The 26,166-nt window shown below is 39.0% G+C and overlaps 1 protein-coding gene and 1 pseudogene across 2 annotated transcripts; both read left to right on the plus strand.

Moving 5' to 3' along the window:
• The first annotated feature begins 684 nt into the window (after positions 1-684).
• Positions 685-16,358, plus strand: LOC113057723 (cohesin subunit SA-2-like; annotated as a pseudogene).
• Positions 16,359-16,670: 312 nt separating this feature from the next.
• LOC113057721 (hyaluronan mediated motility receptor-like) lies at positions 16,671-25,838 on the plus strand. 2 transcript variants are annotated; one of them, XM_026225218.1, is made up of 20 exons: positions 16,672-16,849; positions 17,196-17,294; positions 17,385-17,461; positions 18,137-18,214; positions 18,332-18,520; positions 18,602-18,688; positions 18,772-18,883; positions 19,679-19,744; positions 19,831-19,904; positions 20,039-20,109; positions 20,193-20,560; positions 20,659-20,807; positions 21,705-21,919; positions 22,005-22,121; positions 22,616-22,774; positions 23,566-23,952; positions 24,094-24,166; positions 24,980-25,156; positions 25,236-25,386; positions 25,468-25,838. In XM_026225218.1, the coding sequence occupies exons 1-20, from the start codon at positions 16,804-16,806 to the stop codon at positions 25,479-25,481; spliced, it is 2,709 nt and encodes a 902-aa protein (XP_026081003.1). In that variant the 5' UTR covers positions 16,672-16,803; the 3' UTR covers positions 25,482-25,838. The 2 variants fall into 2 exon arrangements, with proteins under 2 accessions (XP_026081004.1, XP_026081003.1); XM_026225219.1 differs by lacking the exon at positions 25,468-25,838 and having other exon boundaries at positions 16,671-16,849; positions 25,236-25,394.
• The last annotated feature ends 328 nt before the right edge of the window (positions 25,839-26,166 follow it).

Consider the following 26,166-nt stretch of genomic DNA (forward strand, 5'->3'; position numbering starts at 1 on the left):
CTCCAAATGATCCTCTGCAGTGAATGGGTGCCGTCAGAGAGAGAGTCCAAGCAGCTAATGAAACCATCACAGTAATCCACACGACAGTTTGTAATGCATACAACTTCAAACTATTGCTTATATTTGTCCTCTACCCATAATATCGCTTTCTTCAGTGAAAAAGTCATAATTTAGGAGAGAAATATGCACAGATGAAGCACGGTTTAAAAGAGAAAACAGTAAAAAAAAAAAAAAAAAATCAGACAAATTTCTGTGATATTAAATTTTTTTCACTGGAGGAAGTGATATTGTGAATAACTGACTCTCATTCAGTGGACTCTCATTCAGTACAGAGGATTCATTGGTGAGTAAGTGAAGTAATGGTAATTTTCTCCAAATCTGTTCCTATGAAGAAACTAATCCATCCATATCTTGAATGACCTGAGCGTGAGTTTATTTTCAGCAAACTTATTACGATACGAATAACGAATGATGAGGTAACCATGTTTCTGTATAACCTGCAAACAAGCAAATTAGTTTATATAACATTTTTTACCCTAAATTAATTTAAATCAATACCTTTGTACAAAACTCTTTGCAACCAATTTGCACATGATATTTGGGAACTTATTTGGTGTGGCCGTTATAACCGTTATATCCAATTGCTGATTTTATCACTTTTTCACTTGTGGAGGGATTGATTCATTTCATTATGTCATTATGCTTCAGGCGAAGAAAGGAAAGAAGGGCCCTGGAGAGAAGGGGAAAGGAGCGGGGGAAAGGAGCTGGACGAATGAACGGTCACCACCAGGAGAATGGCATGGGAAAATGTCATGCTTTTTGAAGTGGTCAGGCTGGGAAAGAGTGCCATGCAGGTCAGTAAGCATATGACCGGCTTTACACTGCCTTCTGTCTCGCTCTGGCATTCACATCTTAAATTCCCTCGTGTGGGTTTGTGGCTTCTGGAGGGATTTGAGTGTTGGCAGGAGAATATGCAGACAGATGTACCGCTGTGAAGTCGAGCAGATTTTGACCTTTGCAAGATTTCTGCTATCCCCTCTTTTGCAGTCAGTCGTTGATGACTGGATTGAGTCCTACAAACATGACAGAGACGTGGCACTTCTCGACTTGATCAATTTCTTCATCCAGTGCTCTGGCTGCAAAGGTTTGAATGTCATTCTTCATGTGATCTGGTTTGAGCTTGTAGATAATAAATGCTACATGACAGACATGATAGTTCTCCCAAAATTAAAAATTCTTTCTTTTTTTATTTAGAATTATTTAATTCCAGTCTGCATTATTTTTGTGAAACAAAAAAAATAACATATTTTGAAGAATGTTTGCACTGCTGCCTTAAATACAATGAATGGGGACTGGGGTTATTGAGCTCCTAAAAGGACATTAAACATGATAAAAGTGGTTCTCGTATTATATTCAAAACTATCTTAATCATGTGTGAGCTTTGTGTGTGGAACAGACTAAAATCATGGACTAAGCCCGAATCATTACTTGTTCAAAAACAATTTGATATTTTTTGGTGTTGATTCTAGTATAGTTTAGCTTAGATATCATCAGTTGTCAGAATAGTTATAATTCTCCTTGTGAAGTTTCATATATGGAAAAAATAATTTAGCTTTCTGCTAAATATTTCTGTTCCATGAATAAAGTAAATAATCACAGAATTTTCATTTCTGGATGAATGTTTCTTTTTACGTTTTTTCTTTTTCGTTTATTAAAAAAAAAAAACTTGGTACAGCCTTTAAAGCTGCAGTAGGTAACTTTTGTAAAAATATATTTTTTACATATTTGTTAAACCTGTCATTTTGTCCTGACAGTAGAATATGAGACAGATAATCTGTGAAAAATCAAGCTCCTCCTGCTCCTCCCAGTGTCCTATTGCCATTTGCAGAAATTCATCCGCTCCCGTTAAGAAACAACCAATCAGAGCTGCGGTCCGTAACTTTGTTTGTGTTCAAAATGTAGAAACATGTATATAATAAGTGAGTACACCATGAAATCCATTTTCCAACCGTGTTCTTAGCTGGTCCTGAATCACTAGGGTGCACCTATAATAAGTGTTTATATTCAGACTATTTTAGATTGCTTCGGGGGTACCGCGGCGGAGTAACCCAGTACCTTTGTGATTCTTCATAGACATAAACAGAGAGAAGTAGATCCGGCTACAATGTTCTTTCCGCAAGACGCAAGCAGTTCTGTTTATTAAACCGCTAGAGCGTCAAAAGTTACCTACCGCAGCTTTAAGTCTTGAGCTAAACATAAACTTATTCTATCATCTGTTTTGTTTCTTAAAGTTATTACTTTTCAAACGTACCAAGCTTTCAGTCTTATTTTAAGTGTTATCTTTACAGGTGTTTGTCACAGGTGAGATGTTCCGCAACATGCAAAACTCTGAGATCATTAGGAAGATGACAGAAGAGTTTGACGAGGTAAACTTCACGCTTCAGCCCTGAAAAATGGCTTTCCTGAAGAACGTGTTTCATCACCACTAGTGTGTATTCTATGTATTATTTGTGCTAACCAGTGAGAGTTGATATTATTGCAGGGACAGCGGTGATTACCCGCTCACCATGGCCGGGCCGCAGTGGAAGAAGTTCAAGTCTAGTTTCTGTGAGTTTATTGGCGTGTTGGTACGGCAGTGTCAGTACAGCATCATCTACGACGAGTACATGATGGACACGGTCATCTCACTGCTCACCGGTCTCTCTGACTCTCAAGTCCGAGCCTTCAGACACACCAGCACACTGGCAGGTCAGTATCTCTGCTGCTTTGTAAATCTGAACTTTGTTTTGATTAGTCCAAACAAGATGCATTTTTTTTCCCCATAGCTATGAAGTTGATGACGGCCCTCGTGAATGTAGCTCTGAACCTCAGCATCAACATGGACAACACTCAGCGGCAGTACGAAGCAGAGAGGAACAAGATGATTGGCAAGAGGGCCAATGACAGACTAGAGCTTCTACTTCAAAAACGCAAGGAGGTGAGTGCTGTCTGAGACAGAGATGGTGAATATGTCTGAATAAACTCTGCATGCTGACGTTGTCTTTGAGCAACCGTGAAAGCTGAAAAGGGAAGAGTGGATAAGTGAAGCTTTCAGAGGAACGGGTTTCATTGCACTTTTCCCTGTGGAGACTTACTTCCCTTTGCGTGAGGCTGCCAGGCCACTGCAGCGTTTGCTGCTTCTTTCCAAACACCTACGCCTCTGTTGGCCAACAGCCACAAAAGCACACGACCACCCAAACAAACGCTTTCCCCCTCATTTAAAGCTGAGTAAACATGGATAAAGTAATTTAAAAAAGATCCTATTCTAATGAGAAAGTGTTATTGTGAGGTCTCTCGGGTCAACCACAGAGCTCGTTCTGTCAGCATCCATGAGGCTAGAGCTTGCCTGAGTACGAAAGCTGTTTACTGGCGCTGTATGAACTGGGTTATGTAATAACAGGCCCTGCTGTTACACCATCTGCGTGTGTGAGTGAGAGGTTTTATTGATGTCTTGATAGTATTGCATTAAACCACGTGGACACACAGAGAAGTTTAGTTGTAATATTGTTAGTTTAGAGGAATATGACAGCATCTGTAGAATGCTCTCGATTGATGTATGTACAGAAAAACACTTACAGGTCAAGTCAGTGGAGCAAGCATACAGCACTCGCACCATAGATTGTTTTATTGCTTTATTTTATACAAACTGAATTGTTTTCTGTATAGTAGCAGATTGTATGTATTATCAAATATAACTTATGTGACTATTGACTATTAGAATAGTAGGTTTCCTCAGTATAATGGCTGTAATGAGGTTGTTGGTTTTTTTTTTTTTTACATTTTTAGTTTAATAGCAATAAGATATACTTTAGATTTTTAGATGCAAACTTTTGATTAGTAATGCAGGTTGCCATTTACTGCCTACAGCAATGATTATAGTGCATTGTTATTTTCTTTACAGTTGCAAGAAAATCAAGATGAGATTGAGAACATGATGAATGCCATTTTCAAGGGTGTCTTTGTTCACCGATATCGGTACGCACTCTCATAAATGTTGATTTTCTACCAGCACAAGCTTAAATCACCAATTAATACTTCAGTGAATACTCCGTGATACTCTGTGGGCTTAAGTACTTCTGTTATTCCTCCTCAGTGATGCGATAGCAGAGATCCGGGCGATCTGCATCGAGGAGATTGGCGTGTGGATGAAAATGTACAGTGATGCATTTCTTAACGACAGCTATCTGAAGTACGTGGGCTGGACGATGCACGACAAGGTGAGGATTCAATCTTTTTTCTTTAAACCCTAAATATAGAGTCAGATGGAGTTAGTCACGACACAATCCTGGAGTTGGAACGAAACCATTACACTCTTCCTTTCTCCCTCTCAGCAAGGTGAGGTGCGTCTGAAGTGTCTCACGGCTCTGCAGGGGCTGTACCATAACCGTGAGCTCAATGCCAGGCTGGAGCTCTTCACCAGCCGCTTCAAGGTGAGAGAACCATCTGGAGATGCTTCTCATCCAAAATAGAGCAAACACAGAACCTAGTCATCAGAATACTCCTTTGTGAAATTATTAAGATTAATTCAATGACTTTGTCAGTTTTTATGGATCTTTTCAATATTTTAAAATAAAGTGGGTTGTCTGTTTGTCTCCATCAGGACCGCATTGTGTCCATGACGTTGGACAAGGAGTATGACGTTGCAGTGCAAGCAATAAAACTGCTCACATTGGTGTTACAGTACGTGTAAAACATACTTCTATAGCAGTTTCTTGCATCTATATTTTGCAATTATATTTTATTCGACTTATAAGTTGGTTATGAGTTAGAAAGAACACAAAACAATTGTCAAGACAACACATCGTTCATTTTTTTGTTGTTTAAAGAGTTTTTTTTTTTCAGCAATGAAGCAATTACTGATTAAAAGTGGTAGAAAGATTTTTAACATGATATTTAACATATGTATTCATCAAAAATGTATAAAAAATGCATCACTATCGAATATTAAGCAGCACAACAGTTTTTTCGCATTGATGATAATATGAAATGTGGCAGCAAATCAGCTAAATCTTTCAGAGTGGTTATAACATCAAAATAAACCACTGTTCACTAAGTGAAAAAAAGTGAAATGTGCAGGCAACACTGTAGACACAACCAGCTTTGATAATCAGCATGACAGGATGCTCATGTGCTGTTGTTGTTTGGTTTACAGTAGCAGTGATGAGGTTTCTGACTGCAGAAGACTGTGAGAGTGTGTACCATCTTGTGTATTCAGCCCACCGGCCCGTCGCTGTGGCAGCAGGAGAGTTCCTCTTTAAGAAGTGAGTTTCACTCATCCTCACTCACTCATTCATGTCCCATGAAGCTGTACAGGAATCATCACATTTCTGCTTTTCTATAAACCCAGTCTCCGACCTACTCAAATTCATTAAAAGAATTGTGGAGATGTGTATGAACAGACATGGTGATGAGACAACACTAGCTTGAGGTAAATTAAATAGCTTTACATTTTCATCTTTGTTCGCAGACTGTTCAGTCATCGAGACCCTGAAGATGACAGCATGCCCAAGAGACGAGGCAGACAGAGCGTGAATGCCAACCTCATCAAAACCGCTGTCTTTTTCTTCTTGGAGAGTGAGGTGAGATAACATCAACAGCATCATTGTGAATCAAGTGTCAGTCAATCAAGTCCGTGCTGTTCATATGATGAAGTTGAAGGGTGCAATTTTAGTTCAACCAGTGCTATTAAACAGAATGGCAAAAATTATGATTTTTAAATAGTTTTCGCAGAAAGCCTCCTGCATACAACGTTAGCTGTGGTGTTTCAGTTTTCTTCCATTGTAGACAGTTTAAGGGAAATACAATTCAATATTGAAGCATTGGAAGTCCTGAAAGTCTCTATTTTAAAACCCAAAATGGCAGATCTGTATAATTATGTTCTAATTTAAATCATTCCACACTGTATTTAAACAAACTTATTTTGACATGAAAATAGCTCCAGCTACTGGCATGTCATAAAAATTTTTACTACCTACCTATATATATCCTCAGCTTCACGAGCATGCAGCCTACCTAGTGGACAGTATGTGGGACTGTGCAGCAGAGATCCTGAAGGACTGGGAGTGCATGATCAGCTTACTACTGGATGAGCCACTGCCTGGAGAGGAAGGTCCGACCCAGTGACACACCACCAGAACACACAGGGTTGACTTTTACCTGCTCTAAAGGAAGTGGGAGATTAATTACCTTTGTGTGTGTGTGTGTGTGTGTGTGTTCCAGCTCTGACGGACAGACAGGAGACGGCTCTGATAGAGATCATGCTGTGCACCATCCGTCAGGCTGCAGAGTGCCATCCTCCTGTGGGCAGAGGCACAGGCAAGAGGGTAAGACCTGATGCCACACACATCGGCCAGCCCTTGAAGACAGATCCCTGCTCTCACACATTAACTGTTACATGCTGTTCTCAATACTCACTTGATCTTGTTTCAGGTTCTGACAGCGAAGGAGAAGAAGACTCAGCTTGATGACCGGACGAGAATGACGGAGATCTTTGCTATAGCATTGCCAGCATTACTTGCAAAGGTTAAAGCCTGTTGAAATCTAAAGCAACATCAACTGGTATTTACAGACCATTGAAACTGATAGATGTTTTTTTTTCTGTCTCTCCTTTCTTACAGTACTCTGTGGATGCAGAGAAAGTGACAAATCTGCTGCAGCTGCCCCAGTTTTTTGATCTGGAGATCTATACCACAGGGCGTTTGGAAAAGGTCTGAATTGCATATCGTTCAAACAGAATAAATGCGCTGAATGAACAGATTATTTACAATAGGCTGATTGTGCAGCATACAAATGAAAGCAATTTTTTTTTCTTACACAGCACCTGGATTCATTGTTAAGACAAATCAGAGAGATTGTGGAGAAGCACACAGACACAGATGTACTCGAGGCTTGCTCTAAAACCTACCATGCCCTGTGCAACGAGGAGTTCACTATCTTTAACCGGGTGGATATCGCCCGTAGCCAGCTCTTGGATGAGCAAGTGGACAAGTTCAACAGGCTACTGGAGGACTTCCTGCAGGAGGTGAGGACAGCGGGTGGCTCAGGGTGGAGCGTCAGGAGCACTTTGATGTTTGGCAAGAGTATATTTATATATTGTATAGATGAGCCTGATTAGTTCTCCATCTCTAACTTAACTACTTAATTTAGTAAAAAAAAATATTATTGTGTTGTGTTCTAACATAAATCCAAGTGAAATCTAACAATTTGTTAGACAATGGCAGTCAGTAAGTAATTAAAAAAATAACAGTAGCATCTGTGTGCGTGCGTGCGTGTGTGTGTGTGTGTGTGTATGTGTGTGTGCGTGTGTTTGTTTATATTTGTATAGGAAATGTTCAAATATTTCAGATTCCGTTAAAAAAAATCACAAACACAAGACTGCATATTTTGTGAACAACCCTAAAAAAATGCATATGATTACGTTCTTATGTACTTGACCCTAATATAGCCTTTATTATTCAGAGCATTTTTTAAGACAGGCCAGTAGACTTATCTTACTAGTCAGTCAGTAGTAAATTTAACTTCCCTTGTACTCAATTCAAACTACTTATTTCTTAATGTTGCCACAATCCAACAGAAGCTGAGAAAGTTGCAGATGTCTTTATATATAACTTGTTTTTTTTCCCACAGGGTGAAGACCCAGATGAAGATGATGCTTATCAAGTTCTGTCCACACTGAAGAGGATCACAGCTTTCCACAAGTAAGGCTTCCCTGTCTCACCTCCCTGAGTATTAAGCCCCTTTCACACTGCGATTCTGGCAAATACACGGGTAATGTGTCCCGGCAATTGTTCCCGGGTCGCTAGATTTTGCACTTTCACACTGCCAGTGATTACCTGGAATATGTGAGTGCTTTCACACAGAACCCGTTAAGGTCCCGTAACCACAAGTGACATCAGTGTGTGACGTGGAATGCACGAGTCGAAAACATTAGACACATTATACTTTCACTGAAGCTAGCGAACGATCTCAGCTTCAGCACGGAAAGTGAGGAACTAACTGATCTCTGCTTCATTACAGTTTGCTCATATTTTTTTGTCACAAACTATGATCTTCCTTCAAAACACCTGGTAAAAGAGTCGGGCAATAACGTGCGTCATCAATTCAACACGGCATTAGATCTGGCTTTTGTTCACACAGCGATCGTCCCGGGACTGAACCCGGCAATTTTACTAGGTCCCCAACTCGGAACCAATCCCGGGACGTGTTTGCTTTCACACAGAATGCGACCCGGCAATGTTCCGGCAATTTGCCGGGTCTGGCATGCAGTGTGAAAGGGGCTTTAGCAATTGTTTACCTTTCACTTTAGGTGAAGGCTGTAATTTACTTTTCTAACACCCATTCCAATCCTTTTTTTTGTGTTTAGTGCTCATGACCTTTCCAAATGGGACCTCTTCACCAGCAATTACAAGTTACTGAACACTGGTATTGAAAACGGAGACATGCCTGAGCAGGTATTGACGTGCATATGAAGAATTATTGAGGTAGTGCCTGACTGGGCCAGACTTAATGACACTTTTCACAATTGTTACTTTATATGAATTGTCTTTCTCATTTAATAGTAAATTCATGTGTCACAATTGAGGCTTCTGCTTTCACGATTGTGATTATTTCTCATACTTGCAACTTAAGATTCATCGTTCTCATAATTGTGATCAATTTATATATAATTGACTAATTTGTGTGATTGTGCCTTTTTTAGAACGCTATATCTTGAAGCCTCACAATTGATTTTGTTCACACCGTGATTTTGTTTCATATTTTTTTACTTTATCTCACAATTACCTGTTTTTCTGTATTTTGTTTTTACTCCGAGACAACCAAGCATATGTAGAAATAACAGCTCGAAATCAGCTGAAACTTTGCTTTTGCGTCATGATTGTTGGGTAACATCACTGTCTCTCTGGACGTTTCAGATTGTCATTCACGCACTGCAGTGCACACATTACGTCATTCTTTGGAGTTTAGCCAAGGTCTCTGAGGGCACTTCTAAAAAGGTAGCTCCCATTCATATGATTCGTATGCATTCATCCTCTCGCCTTATTTGCTGTGGTTTGTTGGATGTCAACAAAGCATTTGGTCTCTGTAGGAGGACATGTTGACTCTGAGGAAGCAGATGAGGGCATTTTGTCTAATGTGCCAGCGTTACCTAACCAGCGTTAACACCGCCGTCAAAGAGCAGGTCTGTATCAGTGGTCACAACAAGTCACTATCCCTCATTCCTCAAACAGCCTGTACCTGAGTGTATGTTCTCCCTCAGGCCTTCACCATCCTCTGTGACCTGCTGCTGATCTTCAGCCATCAGATCGTCTCAGGTGGGAGGGAAGCTCTCGAGCCCTTAGTATACAACCCCGAGGCATCCCTGCAGTCCGATCTTCTCAATTTCATCCTGGACCACGTCTTCATTGACCAGGATGAAGACAGCAACAGCACAGGTCTATCACTGCTAATGGCATAATGACTTTCAGTTAGAACCAACAGGCTTTGCTGAATGGATTTAGTTCCCCTGGCTGTTGAATGCGAACACTAAGACAACACAAAGGAAATTGGCTTTAGAAGCGTTTAATTGATTTAGAGATTAGAGACTCTAGCAACACTTAATCCTGTTGTGCACATAGCTTTAGCTGAAGTAGACAGACTAGTTTAAAAGGAGAGTTGTTGGACAAATATCAACTTGTCATGCTTCATTTGTTGTCAGGTAGCAGCGTTTAAAAGGTGGCCACTAGAGGGCAGCAGTTTTCCTTCTAGTACAAGCTGTTTCATGAGCAGTATTTGAAGGTCTTTTTCCCTTTGTTTTCGAACAGATGGGCAGCAAGATGATGAAGCCAGTAAAATCGAAGCTTTGCACAAGAGGCGAAACCTGCTGGCCGCATACTGCAAACTCATTATTTACAATGTTGTTGAGATGAACACTGGTGCAGATATTTTCAAGCAATACATGAGGGTGAGTCTGCTTATTCTTTGAATATGCATTGGCAGATCAATGCTACACTTTATTATTCACTTAAATGCAAGTTTCTCCGTTTCCTGTCCAGTATTACAATGACTACGGTGACATAATCAAGGAAACTATGAGCAAGACGAGACAGATCGACAAAATCCAGTGTGCAAAGACACTCATTCTGAGCTTACAGCAGGTCAGTGACTATAAGGTTTGATATCTGCCATCAAAACGGGTTTTACTCGCAGGTCCTTGACATGTCTTTCTCCCTGTGCTGAGAGCAGCTATTCAATGAGATGCTGTCAGATCTAGGACCCAGCTTTGACCGTTCATCCTCAGCTTTCTGTGGCATTAAAGAGCTCGCTCGACGCTTCTCTCTGACATTTGGTCTGGATCAGGTCAAAACCAGAGAGGCCATCGCTATGTTACACAAGTAAGCTTCCATTCATTTCCTCTTGGCAGAAAAACCAGTTGTGTGTCGAGTTGCATGTTTACACCCCATCTTTCTTTCTCTTTAAAGGGACGGTATTGAGTTTGCTTTCAAAGAGCCCAATCCTCAGGGGGAGGGACATCCTCCCCTCAACTTGGCTTTTCTTGACATTCTCAGCGAGTTCTCATCCAAACTCATGCGTCAGGACAAGCGGACTGTGTAAGAAACCATTTATTGATCTCAGCAGGGGTGTTTATAGTTGTGTAAGGGCACTTTGTGGATCATTCATTAGCAGTTGGATCTAATGTTGGTCCCCTCTCTCTCTTTTCCCAAAGGCACATGTATTTGGAGCGCTTCATGACATTTCAGATGGCCCTGCAGAGAGAAGACTGCTGGCTGCCGCTCATCTCTTACAGGAACTCACTGCAGGCAGGCGGTGATGATGACACGATGTCTGTGGTCAGTGGCATCAGTAGCCGAGGCTCCTCCGTCAGGAGTAAAAAAGCTAAACCTGCCACTGGCAAGAGGAAATTACCAGAAGGTAAAAGTTTGAATACAAGAAATCAGACAAGGAATATTTTTAATGTGATTGAATAACATACATTGATTGATCGTGCACTATAAAACTATAGACATTTTTATTAAGGAAGTAAATCATGCTAGTTTTCATTCATGGTATCGGCAAGTCAGCATGTAATGAAAAGGCATCTATTTTATAAATGCATGCTATCGATCTTATCTTCTAATTTGTGTTTGTTTGTGTGTATGTATATTAGAAATGTTTGCAGGACCTCTCCAATCATTTAGTCCTCTTAAAGGATAGTTCATCCAAAAAATTAAAATGCTGTCATTTACTCACTCTCAAGTCGTTCCTGTTGTCTGACTGACTTTCTTCTGCCGAACACAAAAGAAGATATTTTAAAGACTGTTGGTAACCGAACAGTTACTGGTTCCCATGGACTTCAATAGTATAGACAAAAATACCAGAAAAATAGGGACCAGATACTTTAAATTACAGCATTTTCATTTTGGGGGGAATCCCACCCCTTGCAAACTCAATTCATTTTGTTGTCAGTTTATGGTGAGTAATGCTTGTCCTGCTGTCTGTTGCGTGTCCAGAGGAGAGCAGCAGCAGCAGCAGTGAAGTATGGATGAGCCGTGAGCAGAGCATGCAGACGCCCATCATGATGCCTTCACCCCACCTCACCTCCACCATCATGAGAGAGCCCAAACGCCTGCGTCCTGAGGAGAGCTACATGGGGGTATACAGCATGACCCCCGATCAGCAACAGCAGCACGCACACCCTCAGACCCCTCAGCCACAACACCACCAAACACCCATGGACTACAAGTAAGAGCAATGATACTCAAGCTTAAAGGGCTGGTTGATCAGCATTTTTCGAAGGCTTGATTGTTTATAGGGTGACCTGCAGTCGGGGTGCAAATAAGGACCTTTCGACAGCATGTCAACAACAATCTACTTCATCAACTCTTCCTCTTCTCTAAAGCAGTCCAACATGGCAGGGTTTATGTATATTTTCGAGTTTGTGGTGCCACAAAACCAGGAAGAAGCTCATTGTAGTCCTTAAACAGCAGTTTCTTTAAAAGAAGATATCTCAAACTAAAGTTAAAACACACAAACTAAAGTGAAATCATAATCATGCACCCCTTTACTGAGTTTCTCGTGCTTGTGGATATTCAGATGTTCAAGCATGTGTGCTGCTGGGTGTAGTTTGGGACTGAAGAAATCTAGTGATGTGTGGTGTTATTGTTTAACAGCACACAAGTCACCTGGATGTTAGCACAGAGACAGCAGCAAGAGGAGGTGGCCAGACAGCAGCAGGAGAGAGCTATGAACTACGCCAAATTAAGAAGCAACCTTCAGCATGCCATGTAAGGGAACTTTACATGTTCAGTGGGTAGATGCAGTTTGAATGCACACAAAAACATGTTTGACTTTGGTCTTTCAATGCTTGCAGTCGTCGAGGAACAGGTCTTATGGAGGATGATGAGGAACCCATTGTGGAAGATGTGATGATGTCATCAGAAGGCCGAATTGAGGATCTCAATGAAGGCATGGACTTTGACACCATGGATATCGATCTGGTAATAAGCTTATGCTGATACCATTTGTCTTCATGATTTTGGTCTCTAGTAGTACACTTTTATGTTAATGACAATTTATATTACTGTTCAAAAGTTCAAAAAAGGGGTATGCACGATTTGTTTTTAAAATGTTTTTGAAAGAAGTCAGTTATGGCCACCACGGCTGCATTGGTTTTATCAAAAATACAGTAAAATCAGTAATATTTTGAAATATTATTGCAATTTAAAATATCTGTTTTCTATTTTGATATTTTTCAAAATGTAATTTATTTCTGTGATTCAAAGCATCATTATTCCAGTCTTTAGTGTCACATTATATTTCACATTATATTTCAGGTACCAGAATAATGTGTTGATTTGCTGCTCAAGAAACATTTATTTTTATTATCTTATGTTAAAAGTTAGGCTGCTAAATATTTTTTGGTGAGCAAAATTTTCAGGATTCTTTTCAGCATTGTCTATGAAAAAAAAAACAACAAAAAAAAAAAACAAGAAGCCATCTTTACTGTCACTTGTGATCAATTTATAGCGTCATTCCTGAATAAAGTTTAATAAGTATTTTCTTTCAAAACAAAATTCTTTCTTACCCCTGCTTTTGAACAGTTCTGTGTATGTATTAGTGTTGTAGTCAAGACCAGACCACCACTACTCAAGTTTGTCTGAAAGATCTACATTTACTGTCCAAGACATGCATTTTTTAATACAATTAGAATAGTTAGACACTATATAGAGCTGTCACCAATCAAATTACATCACTAACAACAAAATTAATCTTCGCCTCTGCAGTGGTGGCACAGAAACTGCATCTGAATTGGTACATTTGCAATTCCATAAATAGTGTTGAGAATTGCGACAGTATATTGAATTCTGTGGGTATTTTGTATTCATTTGGGTGACATTTGACACAGCCCCTCATTAATCTCTGACCCAGAGTTACAGTATAAATCAGTGGTTCTCAGCCAGGGGCCTTCTAAGGGAACCTCAAGATGTCTTTAAAATAAACTAAAATATTCCTTAGTATTTGGTTATATTTTTAATGAACATGCATCTTTTTAGTCATGCTAAGCTCTTAAATCTTTTGAGTGAGTGTTACAATAGGGGATCTTGAAGTCAAAAATGTTGAGATCCACTTGCATAAATCAAACTATTTATTATCATTGTTTAGTTATTTAATAAGTTATTGATTGCTTTTAAAGCGGGACATTTTACATCCAGCCACATTAATGATGTTAACAAATAAATCCGGCAATGCACTGGCAATTTAGTGTTATTCTCGCAGTTGTGGTCTTGATACATAATCCCAAAGACGACACCAAGACGAGACCGAGACAAGACCAAGACCTTCAATAAATGGTCTTAAGTCCAGTCTTAAGTACTCTAACACTAGTGTGTATATTTAAATGTAATGCAATTTAATGTCACTTCTTTTAGCACATCTCATCTTTACTGTCTGCGCTTTCCTATCTTCTAGCCCCCATCGAAGAATCGACGAGAGAGATCGGAACTGAAGCCCGACTTTTTCGACCCTGCCTCCATCATGGATGAGTCTGTAAGAAGCACTCATTTCCTGGGTTATGATGCTTTTCAGCGGTAATGGGGGACTCGTTCACTCCGACACTGAGGACGTGAAAGAGAGATCACCACTAGATGGCACTAGCAGGAGTGATTTCAGATAGTTTGAATTGCCCTTGTGCAAAAAGACAGAGAGGGGGAGAGCATCTCACTATAATAAATACTAATCAGACCCATCTGGACTGATGATTGAATAAAAGGTTTGTTTGGTAACTCTAAACACTGAATTTGAACATTTTCTCTTGTAGGTCCTGGGAGTGCCCATGTTTTAAGATTATAATTGGAGGCGTGTGAAGAGAAGAGACATTTTGCGTGTATTCACATTGATTCTCTAAAGAGAATTAAATTCAATGGAGTGATTGGCATCCAAATCAGCTCGTACCATTGACGCTTACTAAAACGCAGAAAGGAAAAAGGAGCAATTCAAAGTCTTTGCAATCGTTGTGTGGGCTTTCCCTGATCGTGCAAAACAGTGAGAGTAGATACTGAACGCCATGGAATCTCTGACTGTCCTAGCCATATATGAGTTTATGATTAAAAAACAATATATATATATAAATATATATATATAAATATTTCACAGTTGAACGTCATCATGTTTGAAGAAACATATGTGAGATCTCTTAGAGTTGTGGTATTTCTTGAAACTGGGGGTGAATGCATCTTTTTTTAACTTAAAAGACAACTTTGTTATGTATAGCCCTTTTGTAATAGTGAGTAATCTGGTGTAAAGTAGTAATTTATAAGCAGGTTTTTGCTCATCATAGTGAGTATTGATATATTTTATTCTTCTTATCTAATATGTGAAATGGAGGAAAAACCTCCAGGTCTTTATATCTAGTATTTAGTTTCCTTTTATTCCACCCTTAAAAATCATGACATGCATCACAAATCCTAAATCAAAACACTGAGCAAACCGATTTATTTCTGCCTTTGGTGCATTTTTGAGGTTTGGGGGCAACTTCAGTTACACGATCAATGATTGGTGTATGTGAAATACCTCGACTATTCAGTGGGCCTGTTGCTGTCTTTGCACCAACAGAACTGTTTTTATGTGCCAGCTGCTGTAGTAAATCAGGAACTTCGAATCCCAGTCGGTCCGTGAACATGCACAGAAATGACTATAATTCTTCCGCTGAGTCATGTGGCTTATCCAAAGATCAGATCTGCTCGCTTGTCCCGCTAAAATCTAAGATCAAGCAAAGAAGAGGAAATCTCTCCAGTAGTGCCATTGTGTGGTCTCTAATAAAACAAAACTTAGTGTAGTATGTCTGGTGGAGATTTTCTTCTCCCTGATTAGAGCTATGTAGACATCTACATTTAAATGAAATTATATATAAATATATAAATTGGTGCTGATTTTATAATTGTGCTTTAGTTTTTTTGTTTTTTTACTCCAATTTAGAAGTTTTGAAATGTATAAGAACATGTCTAAACATGAAAGTGTGTAGGCATGCAGCAAGTAAAGTGAGATATTTTATATATTTTTTCCTTCTTTTTTTGTGCGTGTATTGTTTGGATCCTTTTTTTTTTTTTGGTCAGTCTTAAGAGGTTTTTAGGTTTCACCGTTTTCTTGATTGTAAATTAGTTTGTTTGCAAATCATGGACAGAACTGTTTAGTTCAGATCTAAGTTTGTTTTTTGTTTTTTTCCAAAAATGAAATGTTCAAAGTGTAACAATGACATCCTATGAGATAATTTAATGTTACAGCATTGCATTCGGCAGCTCTATGAAGCTTGACTAATACATTAACTTATATTGCAGACGTGTGCATTTTGTCTGGGGTATACTTTTTAATCATTCCATGACTTGGCCTTAAAAAGTCCTTGTTTTAAAAAGGAAAAGAAGGTGGTTTTCAAACATAAATCTTCCATGTTGAAACTTTTATGTGAGGTACATTGGATTCCTTTCACATCAGAAAAGGAGCAGTGCATTTCTAATATGACATGAGTGTAATTATTTAAAAGAAGGTCTGCAGACAGATTTTGAATTTATGAAAGTAAATGCCCTTCCGCTTGAACTGTCTTCTGTTTCTCACCACTACATTAAATAAACTGCTGAATAGATTGTGTAAATATACATGCATTTAAACGTAAAGCTTAATTTTCTAGTGCTTTTTTCTGTTAACTTTTAAAAAAATATTATCACTTTTCCCTGTTCAGAGATATAAACTCATTCATAGATATAAACTCATTCCCTGTCCTCAGTTATCCATTGTAATGTTTCTGATTTGTATCTGTCTGGAGACAGAAAGGTTTTTTTTTTTTTTTTTTTTTGAATAAAAGTAAACAAATCTTTAATGTGTGTTTGTGTGATTTTTACATGATTAACCGAGTCATACATGTGGAGTCAAAACAAGCAAATATACTGTTTGTAATTTACTGTTTTAAAATAAAACTTTAAATCTGAATTTATCTGACGCATTGCATGCAGTTTGAATTTTTGGACAACGGCTCCCTAAACCAGATGTGACGTACAGCTTGATTTCGTTTCTGATTGGTTTACATTTATGTTCGTCACACATTCTTCAATATCATTGGCTAAAGCCGTTGCGTCTGTGCTTTTGGGTGGGCTTACGATTTAAAAATTTCAGCGGGGTTTCCACAGGCTTTAACGCTCGAGCAAATTGAAGTCTTTAACGCTTAACTGTAATAATTTAAACTCTTTAATAGTTTTTTTTTTTTTACAGTCTTTGAGGTATCGACCTCTTTTGTCGGTCATGTCTTTCTCAAGAGCTCCATTAAAGAGATTTAACGAGCATGTCGGTAAGTTTCACTCGTTTGTTCACTATTCTGCGATATGAATGAATCCGAGAGCAACGGTTATGTGCTTTAAACAGTTGAATTATTAAATTATTAAAGTGAAATTAATGAAGGTATCTGCTTAGTTACCACTGTCAAAACCTATTTCATATTCATCTTCGTAATTTCAGAGTTATCTCGCAGCTATTAAAACGTATGAACTACACAGCCGTACGTCACACTATGACGATTGAAATACATAAACATTCATGATGCTGAGCAGAAATTCTAAGACATGTCCGCTGTCTCCCTGCTAATGAGAGGTTCATATTCATAGTCTTTGATTTTTGATCTTTATTTCTATCTTTAGGCTGTGCTCCTCCACCTGGTACATATGAGGTGAAGTCTGGTGAGCTGAAAGGAGCTGTATCATTTCATAAAGCAGAGCGCTTCAGAACAGCTTCAAAAAGTGAGAGCAGAATTTGTTTAACTGCCATTTGAGTCGACATTTTCATCTGTAGGTTATTAATGAGAATATGTACTTCCTTGTGGTAACCAGCCGAGGTACCCTTGCCGTCCCCCTCAAAAGAAGTACCAGTGTCTCCAGTTCGGAGGACCATGTCTGTTGATGGTTTGGTGAGAGCTGTATAATCATTTAATTAAGAGATGTTCACCCCCATTAGAAAATTACAGAAACAACAGGCATCCTCTTGCCAGGAAATATTAAGACCTATCTCAAAATATCTTTTGACTTCCACAAAAGAAAGCAGGTTTGAAACGACATGAGGTTGAATAAATTAAAGCAGATTTTTTTTTTTTTTTTTTACATTTTTTGCTGAAGTATCCCTTTTTAAATGTATAGATTTTTTTTTTTTCCAAACATTATCTAGACTTCTTGGAATTCTTAAGATGTATAATTCTTTAGATATATATGGGTAATATAATTGTTATATTATGTTAGTATTATAGGTTCTTGTATGATCAGTTGGTTATTTTTGCAGGACAAACCCTTACATTATGCCATATCCATTTTAAACAAACAATTTATTTAATAGGCATGTTCTTAAAACCTTTCAAATATCTGATGAAATGTTCAATGTTGTTTTGGGTGAGCAGTTTCTAAAAAAGTATATTATTTGTTGACTATTTGTCAGTATTAGATTAGATTCAACTTTATTGTCATTGCACATGTAAGGTACAGGGTAACGAAATACAGTGTTATTATTTGTCTGTTCAGTATATTGGCCAATCATTAGTGTTTGCTATGCTGTTTCACAATTTTCTTTTGTTGCTCTTTTTTTCCATATATAGGCTGATGTATTTAGTTCCAAAAAGGACAAAAATAGTTTCACACTTGAGATGAAACATCAGAGACTACTAGAGAAAGAGGTAGATTTCAAAATGTCTTGAACATTTCCTTGACGGCCATTTGTTTCGTTGAGGCCTTATCAGTTTCTGTGGTCTCTTCTCCTAACCTTGACTGTCACTGATGATGCTGGAGTATAGATCCGTTCTTTGGTGCAGCAGAGAGGAGAGCAGGACCGCAGGCTGCTGACCCTGGAAGAAGAGCTGAAAAAGTTGGAGTCTAAATTGCTTGTGGCTGTCAGAGAGAAGACCGGCCTCGCTGCCAATGTGGCTTCTCTCGAGAGGCAGCTCGCGGAGTTAAAGAAAGCTAATGAGTTCCTGAAGACCAAGGTGACTACTCTTTTTGTTTCTTCAGTAGACTGCTTCACATAAAGAAGTTTGAGGAATGTCTTGGAACTTTGAATTTCACAGGTCTCTGCAGACATCACCAAGAAGAAGATCAATGCTCTTTCCATGGAGCTCATTGAGGCCAAAAATAAACTGGATGCCAAAGACAAGGTAAGTTACCTCAGTCACTTTAGACAGGGAGCGGAGTCTGTGTAGCTTCAAGTTGCTAGGTGTAATTGTGATCTTGTGAACAGGAGCTGAGCTTCCTTCAGATCAGCTCAGAGGGGAAAGTAAAGGTGTTGGAAACCGATCTGGAGACTACTCGAACAACTTTTAGAGTTCTTCAGGAAAGGAACAAAGATCTTGGTGAGTTAACTTCAAGCCAGAACATGTTCACAACAAAATATACTGTTTGCTGAAAAATCTTTTATCAGTTCAAGGCTGGGAAAGAGTAGAAAGCAGGTGAAATTACACTGTTCGAAACTGTTTATTTATCCTAATCTATTCAGAAAAGACACATTTAATAAGAAGTGACAGTGAAGACATGCTACAAAAGATTTATATTTCAGATTAATGCTGTTAATTTGATCTTTCTATCAAATTGATTATGCTTTTCACAAAAATATGAAGAATCACAACTGTATCAACATTAATAAGAAATGTTTCTTAAGCAGCATATCCGCACATTATACTGATTTCTGAAGGATCATGTGACACTGAAGACTGGAGTAATGATGCTGAAAATATAACTTTGCCATCACAGGAATAAATTACATTTTAAATTTATATTAAGGTAGAAAACGGTTATTTTAAATTGTAAAAAATATTTCACACTATAGCTTTTTTTTTCTTCTTTTTTTTTTTTTTACTTTATTTTTGATCAAATATATGCACACCTGGTAAGATTTTTCAACGAAAAAAAAAATACTTACTGATCCCGAACTTCTGCACAAAAGTATTTATCTTTTCTTTTTTTTTTTTGAGAAGTAAAGTCGTAAAGGCATGTTGAAACCAAAGAGACACTTAACAGTTCAAACTCTAGTGGTTTAGAAGCTGTTTAAGTATTTGTTTGAATGCCTCCTTAGGAAGAATTCGCTCACAAATCCGATATCATTAGTGACTGATTTTTTTTCTTTTTTATTACTAAATGTTGTTTTTCAGAGGACCTTCATCAGGAGACAAGAGTCCAAAATGAGCAGCTTGAGAATGAAATGGATAAATTGCAAAGTAAGCTTGCGTGCTAAGATCTGTGTTTGTTTCTATGGTGTCTTTTGGGTTGGCTACATCTCGCTTTTTTCTGTCTTCAAATGAAGGCACAATCCAGGAGCTGAGAGAGGAAATCAAAGCCCTGCAGAGTTACTTGGACTCCGCAAATGAAGAGATTCAGGTATTGGTTTTGGTCAACAGAATTTGACTCTCCTAAGCCAGATGATATTTACTCACCGCTTAGATTGAATCATCAGACTTTAAAGTGCTGCTTGGTTTGAGATAAGCTGTCTGTCTCACTTTCTAATGTCAAAGGATTTGCGGATTAAGCTCCAGGACAAATCCACCATGGAGCGCCGGTTCTCTGATGCTCAAGAGAACCTCAGGTTAGAACTGTGTGCATTTTCATATTGTTGTTGTTATTGTGTCAGTCCTCGCATCCTCATCCAGCTCTATACGGCTTGTGCAGTGATGTGGAGAAAAAGCTGGAGAAATGTACCAGTGAGCTGCAGGACTGTCAGGGGGTGCTGAGAATAAAGGAAGAGGAGCTGCAGAGGTCTCAGCAGGAGCTGCAGGGCTCCCAGAAGGCTCTAGAAGAGAAGGAGAGGGAGATGGAGCAGCATGTGCAGGACCTCCAGGCATCGCAGGCCTCACTGAAAGAGCTTGAGCAGCAGATACAGCAGGGAGCTCAGGATCTCGAGGAGTCCCGGAGCATGGTACGGCTGCAGGAGCAGGAGCTGGCCCGCGTGAAGGAGGTCTTGAGGAGAACAGAGGAAGAGCTGGATCAGCGTGTGGCACTTATGGGCGAGCGGTGCTTGGTGCTGGAAGACGAAAGAGGTGAATGAGATTTGGCTTTAGAATGCTGCATGAATGCAAATTATGAATAAGCACATTGTTAGTTTTATTTTGATTTGATTGTGAGTGATTGTGTGCAGCCAGGACACAGGAGGAGGGTCTTAGACGGGTACAAGAGTTGAAGGCAGAAATCAGCTCATTGGAGGAGAGTAGGAAGACTGAGAAAGAAACATATGAAAAGCTGGAGGAGGAATACAATGCACTTACCAAACAGCTGCAAGAGGAAAAGGTGATCTTGTTAATCTTATTCATTTTCACAGCAAATAATTTATTTGATATACAATTGCAAGTAAAATAGGTATGTTATATTAGGCTTACGATATAAGTGCCACGTACAAAACTGGATTGCAGGAAATTAAAGGGATTGTTTAACCAAACATAAAAACGATCATTTACTCACCCTCACATAGTTCCAAGCTCTTTAATTTTTTCATTTAATTTTTTTAACTTTCTTACGTTGGGCTCATCCCTATGGTAAACAGAAGCCTGTGTGCTTGCTTAAATGTGAGAACCACAGAGATTTGTTCTCACACATCAAGCAAATGAGGTTTAAAAATGTTCAGATGTACAAAAGATGAAAAACGATCACTTTAATGTCATGAAAACATTAGCTTGATCTTACAAAAAGAACACTGTGTGCCAAACCTTTCAATAGGGACTATCCTGAGTTCTGACCTGAAATTCTGCAGAACAGGAAAAATGTAGCTAAAATTTATTTCACTTTTAAAAAATCAGCGCAGAATACAGCATTGTTTAATAACAGCACTATTGTTCAGCCCTTTCCTATGAAGGGCATTTAGAACCTTTTTTTTTTTTTTTTTTTTTTTTTCTTTCTTGTATTTCATTAGCTTGAGTATCTGTATCTTGGGACACGACTAGGAAAAGAGTTTACTAACATGCCATTTTGTGATTAGTTGTGGTACTTTTAGAGCAGAAATCAATAGTGAATAAAGTTGTGATGTGATTTATATCTGCACGAGTGGGACAATTAAGTGAAGAGTGCATCTTAATAGACTTTAAGCAGGTTGTACTCTGTCATCTCTCAGTCAGGAAGTCAAAGTCTCCCTGATCGACTTTGTGGATTAGGTTAAAGTCTCTTTAGCTCCTCTAATGTGTGTTGCTGCAGACTCATAGTGGCTCCCTGGCTAGCATGCTTGAGCGCCTGAGAGATGAGACTGAAGCGGAGAGGAGACAGCTTGGCGAAGAGCTGGAGGACGCGCTCGAGGAGCTGTCAGAGCTGGAGAAGCAGGAGAAATGCAGTGAGGAGGCCATCCAGCACCTCACGCAGAAGAACCACACACTGGAAAAAGAGCTGAAGAACACTTGCGCAGAGTTAGAAAAGTGAGAACTTCTGACTTCAATTTGAATTGAGATGGATCACATCTCTTTGGTAAAAACTGACCAGTGTTTGTTTCTCCTTTGGCAGGAAGTGTGCTGAGATGCAGGCTTTAGAAGAGTCTCATGTGATGAAAATCCAAAAACTAGAAGAGGATCACAACAGCTGTCTTGCTAAACTGGGAGACATGACTACTGACTTTGAGAGGTGATACTTTAAACACCTTTTTCATCATTGTTATTATTATTAAAATGCTGTCCATAGAAGAAGGGAACATCGGATGCCCATTTTCCACAAGTTCCGTATGATTCTTTAGGGTCTTCATGAAATGTCTGCAACATACTTTGGTTAAAATTCCTCAATGGTTGTGTAAAACAACACCCTTTTTATCTAGTCAAAAGCAGCTCTGTTCACAGTGACCTGTTTCAGTGCATGTCTCTTTTAAGGGGTCATATGAAGTAACACTGCAAAGACTGAAGTCTCAAATCCAAAGAGATATTTTTTATCAAAGACTGTTCCCCTTTCAGGATTGAACTGATGGTAAAACTAAACGCATTATTAACTGTCTTTACATTTATTTTGCATCTGATGTCCCCTTTAAATTGCCTAGAATTTCTTTATAATCATTCCTAATCGATAATCTTCCCGCCCAACCATCCTTAAGTGTGTGCAACAAATATTTTCTTATTAAATTCTAAAAGCACAAGACGGTCTCTGGATGAGCAGAAGGAGCAGGCAGAGGCTCAAGCCCATCAGCTGCAGGAAGAGATGAACCAACTGAAGCAACAGCTGCAGCAGGACCAGCAGAAACTCACAAGCTACCAGGAAATGAAGGATAAACAGCAAAAGGAGCATGCTAGGTCAGTGTCCTGCCTGAGGGATTTACACTATTTATCTGCTATGCTTCCCATATACGTGCAGCTCCCATATGGTTCATAATGTGGTCCAAGGTTAAGTAGGGAATAATTTTCAGTCAGTTATTACCACAAAATAAACAAGGTGTTCAGGATATTGTATGTTATATTAATAAATCGGTAACTGACAAATAAATATTTCTGTTTATATCTTCAAATGTATTTTAAATAATTATTTAATATAATTGAATTTAACATGATTTAATGATTTTAATTCAGTATATGACGATGCAACACTGCCTTGATTGTGCAAGTGACAATTCCTGTGTGAACTGTGCAGATATAGAGACCGCAGCTCAAACTTCCTCAAGCCATTCTTGGCTGATAGCGATCGGTAGCCGATCAACTGTAGCACCCCTAAATTTTCTATTTGTTTCTATTATTCCTTTTATGATGCTGACTGTTTAAATCCTGCCTTGTCAAACTTTTAACAAGCCTCTCCATCTAACCATAGGGAGTTTTATATTAACATGTATGTGTAAACTGCATAAAGACAGTATTTAAAAAAAATATATTAAATAACTGCATTTATTGGTTTCAAAGGTAAATGGCAAATAAAATCTTAATAACTTAACACATTTTTCCCCCATCCCTAGCAATGATATAGGTATAGCCTGCAAACACTTTCACATCAGATCATACTTCAGATGTCTTACATTTCAGAATATACACTGTTTTTTAAATGCTTGTCAATGTCTAAGTGACTGATAACTGCTGGTGGTTTTGCTGTGCCACAGGATGCTTTTAGAAGTTCAGACTAAGCTGGCTCAGAGAGAGGAAGAGCTGAAGCAAGCAGCAGAAACTCAGAGTGAGGAGCTGAGACGCCTGCAGGCGGAGGTGGAGCAGGAGAGAGGAGAGCGAGAGCGGGCTCAGACCCGGCTGGAGAGGGAACAGAAGAGGAGGCAGTCAGTGGAGGGCCGTTCTGCAGAAGCCAGCATGCTGCGGGGCCACGTGGAAGAACTGGAAGAGAAGGTTTCTGAACTGAACAGGCAGGTGCAGGAGGAAAGAGATGCCGCTCATCGCCACGTTGTGGAGTGGCAGCAGGAGAGACGACAGCTATGCAGACAGATGGAAGAGGAAAGACAAGACTACCACAAACAACTAGCAGAGGCTCAGCTGCAGAGGTGAGAAAGTTAGGACCCACTCAGAGGGATCTGTAGTCCATCATAGGGTCCTCATGCTCGAAGACATCCAATGCTCAGTCTCTGTGTGCGTTGCATTTATTTTTCTTGTTTAATTCCATATTGCCATTCGTTCACCCCCAGCACGTCTGAGGCTGAGACTCAACACTGGAGGAACTTGTATGAAGAGCTTTATGCTAAAGTAAAACCATTTCAGGTAAGCAAAGGTTAGATTTAACGTGGGGTTTTTTGTTGTTGGTTTTTTTTTTTTTTTTTTTTTTTTTTTTACCTTTTTTATAAAACAAAAATGTTTACATCCAATTTTGTATTTTGTATTACAAACCCATTTCCCCTAGGTAATTAGATTATATTCCAAATCTGGTACATTTGTTAAATCATTTTCTGCTCACCATACTCTTTGACTTAACATATCTTTTCAACAAGCTTCAGAATGAAAATAAGTAACAGGACATTGCAATAATCACAAATGTGCTGGTAAGGTACAGTGTTTCCCACAGCCACACACTATTTGTGGTGGGACTCCCCCGCCCCCATATATACATATATGCAAATTAATTTTCTGCCAGCAGGAGGCGCTTTAAGAGCGGGAGAGGTAGAGGTTTCTCTGGTAACGTTTGCAAAGCAGCGCTGAGCTCACAAACACTGCCTTTTCAAGCATTACACGCAAGATGAAATTAAAATGAAATTGAACTTTCAACTTTCTAAATAGTCAGTTTCCTTATGAAAAACAGTGATATAAAAACACCCACATCGGTTTTTGATTTTGAAATGTGCAGTGCTCATGTTTATTCAGTGAAGTCCCACCACAAATAAATTAATGTGGGAAACCTGAGGTAACACTGAAAAGATTAGTTAGCCAAAGATTGTGAAGGATGTGCAGAGTGGAAGGTGCTATACACAGCTTGGTGTTATATTTCAAAAACAGTAAAGAAGACTCACAGATAAGAGGTTGGGCTGTAAATATACACTAGATGATCCCTTTCATTTGTCTGCTTATTCTGATCTTTAGGAACAGCTGGACTGCTTTGCGGCGGAGAGGAACGCTTTGTTGAATGAGAAAGGAGCCACGCAGGCAGAGTTGAACAAGTTAGCCGATGCCTACGCCAACCTGATGGGTCATCAAAACCAGAAACAGAAGATCAAACACATGGTCAAACTAAAAGAGGAGAACTTGGAACTCAAACAGGTAAGGTGTTCGTCATAAGGCAGTAGGTGTTTGAGTGATGTTTGTGATATGAAGCTGAGCGTGTTAATGTGCTCTGCAGGAAGTGTCCAAGCTAAAGGCACAGGTTGGGAAACAGAAACAAGAGCTGGATCGGCTCAAATCTAGTCAGGTGCCGCAGAGATTCGACCCCAGCAAGGCTTTCAAACACGACCTCAAAGAAAATCAGCAGCCCACATCAGCTCTTACACAAGGTAACTAAAAAGAACTGCACACTGTGGACTTTTTATGATTTTAAATTTTAAATCTAATTATGCTTTTTCTTTGTTTCCAAGGCAACAGAAATTAGCATTAAACTATGATTCATGGACTACTTTTCTGTAATGGCCTATGGACAACCTGAACACTGTGACAGGATATTTCAGCACTCAAATGTCCTGGCTTCCTCTGTGACAACGTTTGTTTTATTTTGTGTGTGAATTTGTCATTCAATATCAATGTATAATTGACAACCCACTTTTTTAGATGATGGTTTTGATTGACTACAGTGGTGTGAAAGTATGCTTGTATGGGCTTGGATTCACTTAGAATGTTCTGTTATTTTGTTTTGTTCAGCATCTGGCGTGTGATTATTCTAAACTCTTTAAAAAAGTTCAAAGTTAGCCCACTCTTTGTTTAAAAGTACCCAGCAAGCCTTAAGATGAACGGTTTTGTTTATTTGTTCCTCTTTGGTATGAAAGTTTAGGTTTTGCAATTTTATTTTTTAAATAATTTTAATAATTGTCTGTGACTCTTCTTATAGGGAATGTCCACCAAAAAATGAAATTGTAATAATTTCCTCACCTTGATGAGGTTCCAAACCTGTACGCATGTCATTCCTCTGTGGAACGTAACAGATGGTGAGGAATGTTGAAGACCAAATTCCCCAGTGACTTTTTTTTTTTTTTTTTTTGTGGGGGGGGTTGTCCATACAATGGAAGTCAATGGGAACCAAAACTTTATAGTTACCAACATTCTTTAAAATATCTTTTGTG

This window comes from Carassius auratus, chromosome 39 (assembly GCF_003368295.1).
Source record: "Carassius auratus strain Wakin chromosome 39, ASM336829v1, whole genome shotgun sequence".
Taxonomy (NCBI): domain Eukaryota; kingdom Metazoa; phylum Chordata; class Actinopteri; order Cypriniformes; family Cyprinidae; genus Carassius; species Carassius auratus.

Coding starts and splice junctions, on each gene's coding strand:
- LOC113057721 (XM_026225218.1), top strand. CDS start 16,804: ATGTCTTTCTCAAGAGCTCCATTAAAGAGATTTAACGAGCATGTCG. Junction 16,850..17,195: donor GAGATTTAACGAGCATGTCG/GTAAGTTTCACT, acceptor TTCTATCTTTAG/GCTGTGCTCCTCCACCTGGT. Junction 18,521..18,601: donor ATGAGTTCCTGAAGACCAAG/GTGACTACTCTT, acceptor TGAATTTCACAG/GTCTCTGCAGACATCACCAA.